The 19,873-nt window shown below is 34.3% G+C and overlaps 1 protein-coding gene across 1 annotated transcript in view; it reads left to right on the forward strand.

Moving 5' to 3' along the window:
* The window catches only part of LOC140445958 (uncharacterized), a 417,159-nt gene that overhangs the window by 12,961 nt on the left and 384,325 nt on the right, over window positions 1-19,873 (forward strand). The window contains exon 3 of the mRNA XM_072538421.1: window positions 404-2,209. Coding sequence (XP_072394522.1) covers window positions 404-2,209 — 1,806 coding nt within the window. The remainder of the gene's footprint in view (window positions 1-403; window positions 2,210-19,873) is intronic.

Raw genomic sequence — 19,873 nt, forward strand, 5'->3', positions numbered from 1 at the left:
TTACGGTAAGAAACATTAGATTTACTGACTCCTTTTATTATGGCACATGTTGAAACTATATTTCTAACAGTACCGAACGATATTTGACATAAAATCAAACTAAAATACTAAAATTACAATAATTTTCTTTCAGATTTAACAGTTGTGACCGTTTAGCGTGCTGTCAAATATTAATAAATACATTATAATTCTGTAAATTTCTGAAAGTCCATATGGATAGTAAAATATTATTTCGTGTGTATATTTTTTATTACCCAGGTCAGTTAATAATGTAAAAGATAAACTAATTCCCTATATTTTAAAACAAAAATTCCGTCTTAATTTAAAATGCAAATTAGTCGTTTCTATTCTAATCTGAACAAATTTTCTTTTCATTTATTAATATAATACAATTCTCTTTCAGTTCCTACAGTAGTCCATCTTCATCCTATAACGACCTTGAAGAAATCACAAAGAATGATGGTAGTTCATGCAGTTTTAGAGACCTACATCTTCAATCCTCGACTTCGGTTTCAGAAATGGTTATTAACCTGCAAGAACTCAACCTGACGGACCAATCGGAGGTTCCGTTTACGTCACATGACCCCCGTACAATTCGTTCAACAACTTGGCTCAGCGAGGTATTCAGTCTAACGGAGTCCGCGAGGCAGCGCGTGTCGTGCGATAGCGTTTGCAGTGTTAGTGATGTAAACTGTTGTGATATGCAAGTTAGTGCACCGTTAAACACGTCCAGTGCGGCCCAGACAAACGTGCTACACATTCACGCAAACGATAATGGGGTGAATAATACTAGTGTTAATATTAATCAACAAACTGTGTTTCAAAACATTAACGAAACTAACTTAAGTACCGCTAATGTCGTTGGATTACCGAACCATGCAAGATATTTATCTGTTCCCGTGAGTAATATTCAAAGTAGAGCTACAAACAATAACAATTTAGTACCGAAACATTCGAGAAATGTGTCAGAACCATCCAATCACTTTTTTAAGTGTCAAAATAACAACATTTTAACTCCACAACCAGGAAGTTCTGTACCGATCCAATACAGACACAGTGCACAATTAGATCATTCAAATGTGCAACAAATTAATAATTTTCGAGGTACTTCAGTGCCCAAAAATGTGCCAATTGTTCCTCGACACGACATTACCACAGTAACCACTACCACTACAGCTCCTAGCACTCATGTAAACAATTCAAGACTAACTCAAAAGGTTAATACACAGGTACCAAACGATATAAGTAATATTAACGTCAATTTTTACAGAGCAGTGCCTGTCAATGTCATTTCTTCAGTACCTACAATTCATTGTTTAAATACTTTGAGCAATGTGCAAGGTAATGAGGTATCTAACGTACAGGTACTTCCTTTAGGAAATCCAACGAACGTAGTAACTAGTAGTTCTTTGGTGGTAGGTACTACCCAAGTGATACTCCATAATACTCAAGCGAGTATTAATAATACCAACGATAGACCTACTTTTGTAAACACATCGACTTCTGTTTTACCATCTCATACATTTTCTACTAGTACTGGTACTAACACTGCATCCCACTTTCCTACTCAGGCTTCCACAAGTCAAGTTTTTATACAGAACCACAGACCTACTAATACTAGTACCGTACCTTTTGTAAACATACAGCCTGTTTTGAGAACAAACGTCCAAGTGGAAAGTAGTACACATAACTCCCAAACAAGACCAGTCAACACTCCTAGAACCTTCACGAGCACTGAAGCTCAAACAGATGAAATATCTATTCTTCCAGCAACGAATGAACAAACCACAACTGATAGGGAACAAAGAAGAAAAGAACGAAGGGAAAGAAGGCACCAAAGGAGATTAAATAACAGATATTCCGTGGATAATGGTACTCAAGTTAACAACCAAAATGATCGGTTGCCGGATTTGCTCAGCAACCATCTACCACCCCCTTATTCACCTATTACTAGTGCTTCTGGACCAAACGTCGGATCGGTCAGTCCTATGTCACCGTTGATGACAAATTCCGGAATTTTGCCGCACCCTCACGGTACAGTACTCCAAACGGTTGTTCCTAATAATATAGTGCCTCCCAGTGGATTTGTTTTCCAAGGACCGCCTCCAGTGGCACAAGTGCCTCTAGTGCAAGGACCGGCGCAAGTGGCAGTTCCTGTGCCGCCTCCTACTGGATTTAGGTTCCCGTTTCCTGCTACAGGCTTTAGAAGGTAAGACTTTCACATTTATTTTATTATATAAATTAGTTCGAGAGGTCTTGCAAACTTTGGACTTGAAACTTACAGCAATTTCTCTGCATTGTTTGGCAAGTTTTGCCTTTCTTCTTATTTTTCTTTTGATTTCGTCTCATTTCTTTATTATTTCGTGTTTTTTGTCTGCGATTAGACTTCCCTTATGCTCTATAAAAGTCGTCAGTGCTACTTTATTTTTTCAGTCTTTACATTGTTTCCTGTTCCTTGATAAATGTTTCATTTCTTTTTTATCGATGTTTTTCTTTTCGATCTCGTATATCTGCGGTTCCCAAATTTTCCTTGGTCTCCACTTTCTCCTTGTCTTTTACCTCAGCAACTCTTGCCATACCACATTTATTGTTTTCTTTCCATAACTTTTATTACGGGTCTGGGTGTAAGTTCCCTCTGATTTATTGTTCTGAAGCTATTTTCTTGTGGCATCTTAAAGTAATTACTATTTTAATGGTAATAAGCCATAATTGAAGATTAAAATAAGTTTATTAACGTTTCAATTTCCACTTCGGAAATTGAAACAACGACTTCCATTTCATTTCATTTTAATATTATCATTTTTTCATCGGTTATAGCTAACTTTGCAGTATTTCTTACCATTATTAACAAAAGTAGCGTTTTCATCAGAATTAACATTATTATCATGTTCATTATTGTTAATATTGTTTGGACAAGCCTTTTCATGCTTGGTATTATTAGTTTTCATTATGAATCTTCATTTTAAAGTATAGTTATTTTTTCCGTTATACGAGTCGTGTCTGTTTTTTATTTATATTTTTTGGGAATTAGTGTCTATTTGCCATCCATAATATATTTTATATATTAGTCCGTTTCTTCTTGACATTGTCTATGTTAATACTCCCTTTTTTTTCACTACTTCTCTTACGTTAATACTTTCCCTAATTTTATATGACTCACAGTTAACTTTTTTTTAAGTTTTTATTGTATTTGTTGCTTTTGCTCCTAGCATTATCATCAACTTCAGCTATTCCATCCATCATAGGATGTAAACCTCCCTTAAGTGCGTCCATTCGTTTCTATTTTTTGTTTTTTGTATTCATTCTTGGCTAACTATTCTTCGGATGTCATCAGTACATCTGGTTTGAGGTATGCCTCTGGTTCTCTTGGTAACCATTCGACAAGTCGCTTCATCCATCGGTTCCCTTCTTTTCTACTACGTGACCCGACCAGTTCGATTTTAACGAGCAATTTTTTGGATTGCGTCTCTTACCTTTGATTTGTCTCTTATTTCGTCATTAGGAATACGATGGCTGAGCGTTTTACAGTCCGTAGCTCTTTGAGTTACTTGCAGTTTGTAAATTATTCTGTTGTTCAATCCAACGATGATTTTTTATTTTTTTTTATTTTTGAGATTTTTAATTCTATTTGCCTTCCTGCTTTTATGATCAAGGTTAACATATCAGCTCCAAAGTATGTATCCTATTATTCTAGTTTTTATTAGTATTACTATTATTTAAATAAGTTTAATTATATATTTTAGTATATATTTAAATGGGACTGTTCAGTTAAACCTATTGCAGGGAAATAAATATTCCAGAAAATTGTCAGCTTGTTTGTTTATGTTTGTTGATATGCTCACTGTCAACATCTGTTAAGAAGATAATAAATCAGTCAAGTGTGTATAATAAACAAATATGGCAAATGTAGCTACTGGTTGTCTACGTTGATACACAACTGTAAACATTTAGAAACTATAATTTTACCACAGTGATATGTTTATATACAATAGGAAACCTTTTTCATTCTAATATTATACACCTTTAGTATATATTATACAACAGTTAGATTATGTGGAATATTAAGGAATAAGTGGGGCTTGTCTTAAAGAAATAAAGTTTTAGATTACCTCACAGTGAACTATCAATTTCTCTAAGCGTTTCCCACCTGGTTTTCAAAAGCCATTCGAATTTAGCAATGTTTTACATTGGATGATCATCATTTTGAAATTGATCGTGGCCTAATCATCTTAACCTATGCTGTCCCATTTTAGCAACGATTGGTGCTACAATGGGACAGCATAGGTTTCTGTTAAAATATCTATTCTTAATTTTATCTTTATAACATTCGGTTCCGTACATCGCAGCTTGTCTTATGGCAGTATAAAAAATTTTTTAGTTTCATTGGAATTTTTCTTACACACAACACACTGCTTGCTTTCTATTTCATCCTTCTCGCTCTAATACTGTATGCATATCCGTCTTGGTTACCCGTTATTCTGTAATATCGGTCCTAGGTGCTTAAAATTTACTTTTCAAAATAATTTCACCATCTTTAAGTGCCATCTCCGCGACGAAAGTTATTCATCATGGCTATTCTGACCTTCGAGGCAGCTGCTCTGAACAATTGCCTTGAGCTGCAACCAAACCACTCTCTCAGGTTTTTCAACCAGGAAACGCGTCTTCCTCCTACGCTTCTCCTACCTGCTACTTTTCCTTTCATTATGAGTCTCAAGATGTTGTATCTTTCGCCTCTCATCACATGTCCGAGATATTGCAATTTCCTTTCTTTTATTGTATTTTCCATTTGTATTTTCCATATTTCCATAATTTACCATACAAAGTTATTATTGTATTTGTAGTCGTAATTCCATATTAAACAAACCTATTTGCCAACTTGTTCTTGCCTCTCCTGAAGCTGTCCAAATTTCTCCACGGATATCATCTGGTCCAACTGCTTTACCTTTCTCTATTGTTTTCTTCGTTTAATAAACTATCATTGTACTTTTTAGATAGCTTTTCGACATCCTTTGTATTTTTTTTATCTTCGATACATCTGATTTCTATGTTTGGGTATTTTATATACCATTCCTCCGCTGCGTTTAATGCAAAATTCATTTTTTTTAATGTCTCTATGCTTTTGTTTTTTGTTTTAGGTAATTAAAACTTATTTTTGGAAAGTCAATAATTGTTTCGTTAATTTTTGTTGGGACCTTTAATTATCTATTAGCCACATCATAATCAATCAGCCCTGATTTGTCCACTGTTGAACATAGGCCTCCTCTAGATATTTACTTCTATTTCTGTTCTGCGCCTGTGCTATCCAGTTGGTTGCGATTCTTTTGAGTTCGTCGGTCTATGGTTTTCCCCGACTTCGCTTGTTGGCCGATGGTCTCCGCTCAAGCAGTTTTTCTGTCCACCTGCGTTCTTTCATTTTTGCAACATGTCCCGCACATCTCCATTTTTACCTTGCAATCTGTTAATGTTTTTCATGATAATGAAATCTTGATAATGTTTTTCACTCCGGTTCGTCTACGAACTTCCTTGTTTCTTAGGCTATTTCTCAAGCTCGTCCAAGCCTTGATTTCTCCGTTTTACGTTGTGACCTTTTCAATTTTTATGTTTTTGTGAGAGTTAAGGTTTCTGGTCCGTATATGAGGACTAGTAGAAAACATTGGTTGAAAGCTTTCCTTTTTAAATGGATTGGAACATTTGTTTTAAACAAAGCTCTCATTTTTCCGAAAGCAGCCCAACCTAAACTTCGTGGCCCAAATACACATATCTTTCCACAACTTATATTTCCGATTTCTCGATTCCTATTAGCTCATTGGGACGAAATATGTCATCATTTTTGTTTTACTATAGTTTATCTTTAAACCAACTCTCTCTTTTACTTGCTGTAGTTGTTGTAGCATAACTGGCTTCTCTTGAGTCGTCTGTTATGAGAACAATGTCATTGTCATATCAGAAGATGATTTAATTTGTCCATCGATGTTAATACCCTTTCTCCATGTAATAAGTTAACTCCATGAGTAATAAACTCCATGACTGTTATAAATAGTTTTGGCGAAAGTATTTCCCTGCCGCACCCCTCTGCCAATTTTTATCTTCTCAGTCATGCAATAAAGGTTTACAGTTCGCATATCTGTGGTCTATTCTGCTTTCTTATAGTGCTTTTAGGATAGTGACTATTTCCACTGTGTCAAATGCTTTGGAAAGTCGAGAAAAATAAGAACCAGCGGTCTCTTATATTCGATAAACTTTTCGACTAGAGTTTTAAGTCACTGCAGATCTAGGTTGCAGATTGCAGGTTTAGTAATCTAATGAGTCTATAGTTTTCAAGATCCTATTTTTCTCCTTTTTTATGCAAGAGGATTGTTAATGAATAAACCATCTTCCCCTGGAGCTCTATTATTTTTCGTATTTTTGAGAGCATGTTGAGTTTCCTTTTTGTATTGGCTGTCGAAGTGCTCTGGAGTAAATTGACTTTGATATAATGATTTATAGAAACTTTCCACTATATGTAATATGCCAGATTTATCTGAGAATATATTACCATTTTTGTCTTTAAGTTGGAAGATTTCTTTTTTGTCATTTTCGATCTTTCTTCTCAATGCTTGTATGCATGTGTTTTCCTCTAAAGTTTTTATAATTTTCTCATTCTTGTAGCTTAAGAGATTTCTTTATTTATGGTGCTTATTTCTTGTGGGACAACATTTCTCTGACTTTTTACTACTCATGATGTTTAATATTGTGTCTAGTTTCTTTAGTAACTTTTTTCTTTTTTTTTCATGTTTGGGGCCGCACTTTTCGTGGGTTTCTGTTATTCAATCTATAGTTTCTTTGTTATGATTGTTTATCTCCCTTGTTGTTGTGTTTCTGCATAAAGTACCTTTGATCTATTTGTTAGTGTCAAGGTGTCTTTGTGTCTAGTGTCTTGAGTCTTTCTTGCTTAATATTAATTTCTACAGTTACTCATACATATTGTGCACATACCTTGAGACAAATCTATGTATTTTTTAAACAAATGAATACTTGGTAAAAATAAACTTAAATGTTTTTCATTGCATCTAAATTTAACTTTTTAAATGACATAAAACACTTAAATAAAAACCAACAGTGAAAGCTTTTGGAGGTCAGTATTCACTATGATTATAAAGTAGTAATTTTTGCAACATTTAATTGTTTTGTAATTTTTAGCTACCAGCATTAAATTTATGATATTTACATTCCGCAAAAGATGTAGGTGGAGGTCAAAGATCGTAACATCAGATTAACACACCAAGCAAATCCATCTGTGTCAAAAAATTTGTTTCCAATCATTTATAAATCGTGTCTGCTTTGATAGACCGAACCCTTCTGTATACCGAAATACTTTTGCTATGACTACTTATTTTTTGTTAGGTGCAGCTGTTAGGAACATCAAAACAAATATGACTCATTATTACTTTTTCTAAATCCAAAAGACGTTTGCTATATCACACGTATGTAAGTCGTCCATTTATGAGTTATCTTTGATCTTACTGCAAACGTCAACAGTCTACATCTATTAAGAATCAGTTGTAATGAACTGTCCACAGGTGCATTTTGGTAGGTATCTACTTTGGTAACTAGTGGGCAAACAGTCACGTAAACAGTAATAAAAATTCTAGTCAGTAAAAAGTTTCGTGGACATTTTTTATTTAGTATATTTAAAATATCCTTTATTATCAATTTCTATGAACAAAATGTTTCTTTAATTGTTCAATGAAATAAAGTGAAAAATTATTAAAAAAAAGTATCAAACAGTTAACTGGTGTTGATTATTTCATAGTCAGAGGTCCAAGAGTAGAGTTACCTCGCTACAATTACTATGCTTTATTATCTTCATCAGCAGTAACTGTCGTTAATTGACCACGGTCTCCACCTACGATGTGTCTCCATCACTTTGCATTTGTCTCGCTAATTTGGCTCGCTCAAGAAGATAGGGTAAACTGCTGTTTTTCATTTCTCACTATTGTCACACATTTTCTTGTGTCATTTAATAATTCGATAATAATTATATTATATACTTGTATACTACAGGCCATATTGGAAAAAGGTCAAAAGGATATCTTCTTATTTCAATACTTTTGACGTGACAACGTCTTAAATTAGGTTGTGGCTCGGAGTCACTTTTGAAAAAGTGTAACGCCCGCTCACGTCTGTTACGATGAGTCACCGAACGAGAGAGAGGCCCGCCGGACCGGCGAATGCCTTGCGTCTCTCTCCCACTCAAACATGATCGGTCCGCTGCGCGCGCAGCACTACAGAATTAGGCGCGTTGAATCGGTGCGTGCTTGTGTCTCTGTCTTTCTCGATCGTTCTTGGCGTTGGAAAACCGAGAAAGCGTCATAATACAAGTTCACACGTGTGGTTAAAGTATCGTCAGCTGTGTCTGTAGTGAAAATGTGGAGTGCTTAGATTCGTCATTTACAACAACTACAACAATAAAGGTAAATAATTGTACACTAATATTTCATTATCGTAAACTATGATTGATTGATTAATTGTTAGATTAACACAAAAGTTGAGAAACTGAGTTTATAGGTTATGTCATACTATTGACAAATGTTGATAGTGTTAAGTAAATTATTAGTTTAAATCACTCTGCAATCAATCGTAATTCAGTCGATTGAGAAGAAACAGCGCGTATTGCTAGTCAAACATTTAAAATAACAAATTATAACTGTTAGGACATTTTTAGAAAATTAGTTTAGTGCGGCAACATAGAGCCTGTCATATGTCTGTGCGTTTTATGTTCAAGATCAAACAATCTGACGGGATCAAGTCGGCAATTGACAATTTGACATTAATCAAATAATTTCCTAGAAGACGCCACGTTTTTTCTAGTAATTCACAAATTCACATGTTCTACTAATTAGTTTGTACAAAAAGTTAATAAATAATTCTATTTACTCACACAAAAGATAATTTACAGTCCACACCTATAATTAATATCATCTACCATAAGATAATCCAACAATAACCTCTAACCTGTCAAAACAGGGCGACCAAACAAACGAACTAAACCGACCAATCACCACGCGCGGAGTTAGAATTTAACTGTGTTTAGCAAGAATTTCAAATTCCAATTTTAGTAAATGTTTTAATTTTCAACTTTACCATTTACAATTACAAATTTTAATTAATTTCAAATTTATTTAGCAAAAATTTGAACCTTCGATCTGAATAAGTGTTTTGATTTTCAAATTGATTCTTTAAAATTAAAAAGACGTTGTCACGTAAAATTTTCGCCCGTAAAACCGACTTTACAGACTTATTCTTTATTTTTTTTTCTGATATCGATACTTTGTATTATATGCTCTATTTAGCTTGGTTGTTTAAATCGTATTTTCTGTATGACCTAACGGTTTCTTATACGTTATTTATTGATTATTTCTTCGTCCTCATTTATAGACCACTATACCAGTCTTACCATCGTCCATTTTTCAGAGGGTGTTCAGTGTTCTCAGATTGAAATATTTTTCCTATGACTTTGTTTTCTACTAGTTTCTTTATTTCGTTTTCTTTCTTAAATTTAATTTTTTTTATGTTGTTTGTTCTTCCTTTGTGTTTTTGTTCAATTAATATTTGAAATTCTTGATCATACATTCTTTTTTTTTCTTAACCTCTGTACTTTTACTTTTAATTCTTCTGTTGCTTTTAGTATTGTTCTTGTACAATATTTTTGGTGTTCGATCGGTTATACTGCTGTGTTTATTATTTTTCCTATTTTACTTTGCTCTCATTTCGGTATAAAATCTGGTAAAAACAAGATGTAGAAGAGCTGATTCGCTCAGACGAAATAATTGTACTTAAAATAGGTTGACGCATAAACGAAAGATAACAAAGACGTCTACTTGGCAATAAAAATAATTACAAGAAGAACTATTCAGAATGCAGAAAAAGAAATGTGGGAAAATAGCCAGGAAGTTAATAGGCACCTAACCTCTAACTTCACCTAGTTGAGAGGAAATGTTGGAAATTCATAAAGAGAATCCGATCTACTGAAAATAATTATGGAGGAATTCTTCGAGATTTAATTGAGCTTGAATATAGAAAAAAGGAAGAAAACGAGCAGCTATTCTTCAGGGCTGAAAGTGCTTGTACAGATAACCTCTTTTGCTTGAAATAGCTAAATATAAAAGCTGTCAAATGCAAATATGGAAATTCGTCTTATGTTCTTAGATCTACGCAAGGTGTATAATAAATTTCTGCGTAACTGCTCTATAAGACACTCCGAGAACTCAATATTTGTCACACTCTAGTAAAAGCTCTTTAAAATCTCTATAATGAAGCAATTTGGGAATAGAAATTGGTAACATCATATCGAAGATATTCTCTGTAAAGAAAAGTCTTAACAAGGGCGCTTTACCTCCCTAACACTGTTTAAAGTATATATGTTGCACGAGCTTTAAATAATTGGAAGCAAAAATCAGCGGAATAGGGATCGAACTTATAGACTGGTGTACATATACGTGGCAGCATATAACATTGAATATATTTCAAGACAACTACATGAAGAATACAAAAAATGGGATTGGAAATAAACATATCTTTCAATGAGGACTGAACCAGAACTCTCTCTCTCTCTCTTTTCGTTTCTCCATTACTGAAAATCGTGATTTCTTCCTATATTCTTACCAATTTTTTTTTAATCACAGCCTTTTATACAGCCTTTTTTTAATCTCGAGTCGGTTTAGAATGGAAATGTTTGTCCTATGAGTTGTCCAAGTCTCTGCTCCGTATAGAAATATTAAAAATACAAGGGCTTTCGCCAGTCTCATCTTGATCTGTCTTTCCAAACTTTAGTTAGGCGACTCATCGCATTTTTGCCATTCCAGTACGTCTCCGAACTTCTGCTTCACAGTTACGATCGTTAGTGATACTAGACCCGAATTAGACCAAACTGTCTACTATCTGGTATTCCTGTAACATGTTGGTCAGTTGACTGGCTTTCACCAGAACACATGCTGCTATACTTGATTTAGAAATGTATGATAGCACAGTTTTTATGGCAGAAGATTACAACAGTCTTGATACAGGACTTTTAAGAGCAGAAAAATTATAAATGTCGGTACCTTCTTGTGATAGTTGTATACAAGAATTTACAAAAATATTCGAATACTGTACAACATAAAATGCAAATGAGAAATTATCCTTTCGAGTTTCCAGAATGTTTCTTTCTTCTATGTCATGTACTTTAGCTTTTTACCAACGTCAATTTTGTGATATTGAGTCATTTAGTAGTTGACGAATAAAACGTGGTTTTGTTTCTCGCGACAATATCTTTTATTTGAGCCCAGATTAGATTTTTTTGGCCTTTGGGATCTACGCTCATTTAGCCAGCAACATTTCTAATAATTAACGCCTAACTAAACTTAACAGATACCAAGACTATTACGAAAACCTAATCGAACAATCATGGGTAAGGAAGGGAAGCAACTTTTTACACCCATGGTTCGTTCAGTGTGAGTAACCATAGACTACGTAGACCACGAGATAAGGGGTATTAATACCAGGGTATTACTACGGGGATAAATGTTGAAGGTGAATATTAATAATATTTTTTTGTATCACATACTTTGTCACGTGCAAAAAGATATAAGTTACTTACTATATTGCAATTTTTGCACAAATCCGACTGTATTTGATTTCAAATAAATGTGCGTGATAACAGGCGTGGTCTAATTTTAGCCGAGAGGTAGTAAGAATATCTTATCTTGAAAAATCTAAATTTTTATGCCAATAATCCTTGGGGATTTTCGGATACAAAAGGGTGTACCTTGTCGGACGATTTAGACAGTATTGATTCCACTGAAGTTCCCAGTTATCATGTAGCTGGGCTTTACTTATCTTATGGTTATGATTTCTTGTCCAATATCATTTAATACTTCCCCGCCACTAAAAATGCCAACTGATCTACTTTTTCATTATGTCCAAGACAAATAGAAGCTTTTATTCACGTAAACACTACATTAAACTGCATAGTTGCTAAATTAGATAATAGTATTTTTAATTCTTTGATGTATGGATTTACGTTAATAGAATTTACGTCTAGTTGGCTAGAGTAACTTTTTAGAACGGATAATGAGTCGAATAATAGGTTTATTTGTTTGAGATTTTGTTTTTCGGTGTATTGATATGCTTTTCTGATAGCTGTAGTTAAAAAATTGATGTGTTAGAATCAAGTTTAAATTTATTTTAACGTTTAATGGTGGTATATAAAAGGTACAGCTCACACCATCATTTTGAAGCATCAATATACATTTGTAGGTAATTAGGATATTTGGCAGTATCGTAATTAAGAGTAGTTGTGCTAAGTGTGAACTTCGGAATATGGGTGGGTTTGAATTATCGATGTTTCTAGCTTGAAAGAAATCCGATTGAATTGTATTTTTAATCATTTTGCTAGTATTGCAAAAAGATGTACATAAGGCAGGGGAAGATTTTTTAAACCAATATTTTATTGTTAAATCGAAGCAGTTTAATAATGAAATTTTATTACGTATAATGGAATCTTTTATATATAATGTCAGAATAAACTTTTCAGATAAAAATTGTCTTCGCAGATATAAGGGAAGTCCTAAAGCTTCCACACGCACAGGGGGTAGAGCACATTGCTTAAAAACATAGTCTTTAAGTAGCGTTTTGTATCACTTTTAACGTCGTCTTAAATGTAATTACTGGCCGAACCATAAAAAATACTCTAATAAGCTATTACCGATCGGATTAAAGCTTTATAAAACAAAACAGGGTGTCAGATCCTCAACAAGTTTTCCAATTAAGTTTTAGAACATTTAATCCTTTATAACATGTAGTTTCTATTTTATGGATGAATGGTCTCCAACTAAGTTTTTTCTCCAGCGTTATGCAAGGATCCCAACATTAAACAACAAGTACAGGAATCCTTAAGAAGAAACATTGGAAACTTGAGTGAACCCGCACAAGACGCAGTTGCTAAATGGGAAGAAATAAAAAGAGCTGTTGAAATGACAAACAAGACACTTCTGTTACAGGAGCGCGTAAAGAAGAAAGAATGGATGACGGATGAAATCCTTGATATGATGGAAGAAAGAAGACAACACAAATGCAAAAATCAAGTGAAGTATAAAGAAACAAGTCACAATATAAAAACAAAGATAAAGGAAGCGAAGGAACGCTGGCTGAAGGAGAGCTGAATGAAATCGAAGAGTACGACAGAAGATATGACCACCACAACATGCACAAAAAGATCAAAGAATTAACAACTAAAAAGAAAACCAATAATCCCCACCCGACACTAATAGACGCAGACGGTAACCTTATATCAGACGACTTGAAGCTCATTGACACATGGAAAGATTACGTAGAACGACTTTTTAACGATAATCGCAGAGCGCAGATATACAAGATGACGACATGACTGGACCCGAAATACTAAGGTCTGAAGTGGAAAAAGCCATTTCATCGCTAAAAAACGACAAAACACCAGGTCCCGACAACATACAGGACGAGATCATAAAACTCCTATGCGAAACGGATGACCACTTCCTCGATTTTCTGACAGGCCTTTTTAACACCTTTTACGATAAAGGGGAGATTCCGGAGGAATGGCTTCGATCGACCTTTGTAGCCATACCTAAAACACCAAGTGCAAAACACTGTGATAAAAACATAGTCTTAAAGCAGCGTTTTGTATTTCTTCTAACTGTGAAAGCTTCCACAACCCTTCCAGGGGTAAAGCACATTGCTTAAAAACATAGTCTTAAAGCAGCGTTTTGTATCACTTTTAACGTCGTCTTAAATGTAATTACTGGCCGAACCATAAAAAAATACTCTAATAATCTATTACCGATCGGATTAAAGCTTCATAAAACATTAAACAGGGTGTCAGATCCTCAACAAGTTTTCCAATTAAGTTTTAGAACATTATTTAATCCTTTATAACATGTAGTTTCTATTTTATGGATGAATGGTCTCCAACTAAGTTTTTTCTCCAGCGTTATGCAAGGATCCCAACATTAAACAACAAGTACAGGAATCCTTAAGAAGAAACATTGGAAACTTGAGTGAACCCGTACAAGACGCAGTTGCTAAATGGGAAGAAATAAAAAGACCTGTTGAAATGACAAACAAGACACTTCTGTTACAGGAGCGCGTAAAGAAGAAAGAATGTATGACGGATGAAATCCTTGATATGATGGAAGAAAGAAGACAACACAAATGCAAAAATCAAGTGAAGTATCAAGAAACAAGTCACAATATAAAAAGAAAGATAAAGGAAGCGAAGGAACGCTGGCTGAAGGAGAGCTGAATGAAATCGAAGAGTGCGACAGAAGATATGACTACCACAACATGCACAAAAAGATCAAAGAATTAACAACTAAAAAGAAAACCAATAATCCCCACCCGACACTAATAGACGCAGACGGTAACCTTATATCAGACGACTTGAAGCTCATTGACACATGGAAAGATTACGTAGAACGACTTTTTAACGATAATCGCAGAGCGCAGATATACAAGATGACGACATGACTGGACCCGAAATACTAAGGTCTGAAGTGGAAAAAGCCATTTCATCGCTAAAAAACGACAAAACACCAGGTCCCGACAACATACAGGACGAGATCATAAAACTCCTATGCGAAACGGATGACCACTTCCTCGATTTTCTGACAGGCCTTTTTAACACCTTTTACGATAAAGGGGAGATTCCGGAGGAATGGCTTCGATCGACCTTTGTAGCCATACCTAAAACACCAAGTGCAAAACACTGTGATCAACACCGCTTAATAAGCTTGATAAATCACATTACCAAAGTTTTCACCAAAATCATACACAATAGAATATATAACAAATGCGAAGCAAATATATCGGAGTCACAGTTCGGATTCCGAAGCGCATTGGGCACAAGAGAGGCGATCTTCAGTCTGCAAGTTTTAATTCAAAGATGCAGAGACATGCACAAGGACGTCCACTTGTGCTTCATCGACTTCTCCAAGGCGTTTGACAAGGTCAAACATGATAAACTCATGGAAATGCTCAGGAAGATGCATATTGATGGCAAGGATCTGCGCATAATAACCAGTCTCTATTGGAACCAAAGTGCTGAGATAAAGATGGGCAACTTACACAGTGGGAAGATAGATATTAAAAAGGGTGTACGACAGGGATGCGTCCTCTCGCCGCTCCTGTTTAATATATACTGTGAACAAATCTTCAGAGAAGCACTGGGAGAAGTTTCGGAGGGTATCAAAGTAAACGGAGAGGTAATCAATAATATTAGATATACTGACGACACAGTTATTATCTCAAATGACTGCAACGAGCTTCAAAGACTCATGCAAAGCATACACACAGCAAGTCAAGAATATGGTTTGAAACTAAATATAACCAAAACTAAATGCATGCTCATCAGCAGAACACAACAACCTCCGATGCAACTGACATTAAACAACCGAAAAATAGAACAAGTGGAGACATACACATACCTTGGAACCACAGTCAACACAAAATGGGACCAGTCAACAGAAATAAGATCACGAATTGAAAAAGCGCGAAACGCGTTCAACAATATGAAAAAGTGGTTCACAAGCAAAATCTCAATGGAACTAAAATTAAGACTGGTCAAGTGTTATGTCTTCCCGGTCTTGTTCTATGGAGCAGAGGCATGGACCACAACGGAAGCTACCCTGAAGAAACTAGAATCCTTTGAGCTGTGGATATATCGCCGTATTCTTCGGATATCCTGGACAGACCACATCACTAACGTGGAAGTAATGCAGAGAATAGGCAAAAGCAAAGAAATAATCTTCACCGTAAAGAAACGGAAGCTTGAGTACTTCGGACATGTCATGAGGCATACTAAGTACCGGCTGCTACAGTTAATAGTCCAAGGAAGAATCGACAGTAGGAGGGGACCGGGAAGAAGACGACACTCATGGATGCATAACCTGCGACAATGGTTCGGACTAACATCGACCGAACTGTTCAGAGGTGCCGTAAACAAAGTCAAAATAGCCTTATTAATAGCCAACGTCCGAAACGGATAGGGCAAAGGAAGAAGAAGAAGATGGTGTATGATACCAGATTAGTTCAGTAGGGTTAAATTAACAATATAAAGGTGGTAATCACAACACGGTAACTCCCAAGTTTTTTTGCTACTTCATTTACAGCATATTTCTTAAATTTTGCACTGTCATAGTCCTTTTTTAAGTATTGCTTCTTCTAGCTTTATTTCTTTACGTATTAACCAATATAATAGGTTTTTTCTAGTTACTGTTAGTAAATGGATCATTGAATGTAATTACTATTTAAATGGGAATAAGCTACAATTAAAGGTTAAAGTAAGTTTATTGACGTTTCAATTTCCACTTCGGAAATCGTTCTCAAAATACAAACATTGGTAAATTAAACAAATTTTGTTTTTTTTTTTAATTTTTTTAATTTACTAATGTTTGTATTTTGAGAACGATTTCCGAAGTGGAAATTGAAACGTCAATAAACTTACTTTAACCTTTAATTGTGGCTTATTCTCATTTAAATAGTAATTACTTTAAAATGACACAAGAAAATAGCTTCAGAACAATATTAAGGATCATTTAATCCTTAATGGTAACTGACATTATCCACAACTACGACAGAATTGATCGATAGGAAATGTATCATTGAATGTGCTATCAATAATTTTCAAACGCAGTAAAAGAAACAGTATTTAGTGTTTTCTTTATAAACTGAACAATGCTACTATTTAAATTAACATTACTCGATATCTTTTATCTTTCTATCATAATCTAAACATTCTTCCAAACGCATAAACATTCACGATATTTATATAATTAAACTTAATTCCTCAAGTCTTTGAACTCGTCCGCAACAATAGCTCGTTAATGCCTCCGAGGAATTCATATACCTACACAAGAACAAGAGAAGCATCAAGCATCATTGACTGAGCTCATGAAATGATAAATCATCATTTATTTTTGTTGTGCCGATGCTGATAACCAACTGACGGGGTACAGCTATACATACATATACCATAATACCGTTTCTGAAGAACGTGTTGATGTACCTACAGTGATGCCAGGTGCTCAACAGGTTCAAAAGAGTTGTATATTCGTTTTAATATAGAGAGAAATCTGGGTTAAAATAATAGACTCAGATTCTTTACTTATCAATCGTTTCTTTCGTAGTATATATATATATATATATATATATATATATATATATATATATATACAGAGTGATCATCTCTCTATTAACTTTATTTTTTAATGTTGCGATTTGAGATGAGCTACAGAAACAAAACATACAATTACAACATCGATGACTTAACTTTTGACATTATGATGATATGATTACATTGATTAGCAGAAATTTAAATAGTTAACGAGGGCAATTATTGAAGTTATGCAACAAAGCATCCAAGAGAAGCTTAGATTATTCTTCCTAGTGAACCTCATCCCTTAAAGACATTGAAGATAATCACGGAACATTTTACTCTGTCTTGCACAGGTCTGAAGAGTTCTATTGTCGTTTTTCCACTCCACTGTTTTTCCAACTAGGACGTCTCCTTGGACCAGTTTTTCCATCCACCTTCCCTTGTATAACTAATCGCAACAACTCCTATTTTTCATTGTAGCACAAAAAAGAATCAGCTAGGTACATTCACAAAACAACTCATTTCCCTCTAAAAAAACTCACGATAATTTAACGAATTTTCGGATTGATTCAATACATTCTTCTAAATTACACGGCAAACCGACTGCGATTAGAAAATTTTCGCTTTGATCCGAGCTGTGCCTTTGAACACAATTGATAAAAGAAAAACCTCCTAAGTATTTAGTTAATTAAAGTTTACTCGATCGTTCGTCAAAGGATTAAAACTCTTTCAGTTGGATTCTGGAATGAATACATTGTATTAAAACATTCACGAGAGCAATTGCTGAAAGAAAATGTATAGCGTTAGTTTCCGATATGTTTCCTCGTTTTGCTTCTTTGTTTCGTTCTCAAAGTCTGTATCAGAAAATGTTGTCTGGTTAAAACACAGGTCCAACTGGCATCAATAAAATATACTGGAAATAAAGAGTAAAAAATAATAATACATCTATCGTATCATCAAAGAACATCTATGTTTGGATATGGGACTCTTACTCTTTCCTCCATCATTTTATATCCTGAAATAGATCCAGCATGTTATTTTATGTCAGCTGATTATTTAAATTATGGTCCTTTTTGTTGCTTGCAAATCTATGGTTTTCAATATATAAGTAATTTGTTCCATCTGTAGCTTTTTCTCATTTGGTATTTCTACATATGTTGAAATATCTTTTATTTTGATTTTATTAACCAACCTAGCTATTTTTTGTACCCAGCACAACTCAAAGTAAATGAAAAAAATCATAATATCTTTGGCTATATGACGAGATAAACGGATTAATAAAAGAAAAGATCATTTTTACAGGAGGGGACTGACAACTAATAGTAAAATATCTCGCGGCAGCTTCACTTGGTGCATGATGTAGTTAATCAAAGTCACATTTTTTACATACGTTTAAAATTAGGAGAATATATTGATAATAGGTTGCCGGTCAAAAAGTGGCCGCAAATATTTTTAATTCAATTAATAATAATTATAATAGAGTTAGTGCTCAACGACACTGGTTTGACAAGTAATAATATGTATAGTATATTTGTCGACGCATGTCTTAAAAACTTACAATTGATACTTCAAATCAGTACCATTGCCCGTTAGCTGTCTTTTAATTTGTCTTTGATACCTCGCGTTATTAACAGCTGGCAACCCTAATTGGCGACCATTTTTTCTTAAGCAACCTTATATCATCATATTAGGAAAAAAATTAGCATTAATTTGATATAAAAAATGCATATACATCATGAACAGCGAATTATATTTAAAAATAAATGAACAAAAAAAATTTTTGTTAAAAAATTAATTACTATTAATTGAATTAAAAATATTTGTGGTCAATTTTTGGCTGGCAATCTATTGTCAATGTATTCTCCTAATTTTAAATCTTCTTCTTCTTTTCCTTTATAAGCAATTCTGCTTGTTCATTGGCGGATTAATACCTCTATGGAAGGTTGTCACTCCATCTTTTGCGCGGTTGTTCGATATTTCTTCTGCCGATTAGTGACTTATCTCTTGCTATTTTGACGACGCGGGTCTCCTCCATTCTGCTTATGTGGTTATTCCATTCTTTTTTTTCTATTTTGTGTCCATTCATTTATACATTGCACGCTACATTTTCTTTTAATGTCTTTACTTCACTTTCGATCTCTCGACGTATTTCCTGTAATTTTTCTCAGTACTCCATATCTGCCGTTTCCAGTAGCCTTTACATTGTGGCTGTGTCAGGTCTTGTTTCTGAGTTATATGTCATTATTGGTCTTACACTAGCTTTATAAATTCTTGATTTCATCTCAGTATTAATGTGCCTGTTTCTCTACATAGTGTTATTAAGACATCCTGCCTAGTCTATTTGCTTTTTGTACTTGATCTCTCACTTCTTTGTCCAGGCCTCCATAGCTGGACAGTGTAATTCCCAGGTATTTCATTTCCATTATTTGTTCAATACTGATGCCCTCAATTTCTATTTTACATGTGGTTGGTTCTTTGCTGACTAGTATTGTTTTAGTTTTCTGAGATGAGATTGTCATGTTAAATTCTTTTGCTCTTATATTAAATCTGTGGACTACTCTTTGCAGACTATCTTCATCTTGGGCTATCATTATTGCGTCGCCTGCATAACAAAGTATTTTTATGTCTTTGTTTCCCATTCTGTATCCTTTTCCTTTGTTAACGCTTTTGATGATTTCATCCATAACTAATTTTAAATGAATGATAAAATGTGAGTTGAAATAACTA

Source organism: Diabrotica undecimpunctata, chromosome 7 (genome assembly GCF_040954645.1).
Source record: "Diabrotica undecimpunctata isolate CICGRU chromosome 7, icDiaUnde3, whole genome shotgun sequence".
NCBI lineage: Eukaryota > Metazoa > Arthropoda > Insecta > Coleoptera > Chrysomelidae > Diabrotica > Diabrotica undecimpunctata.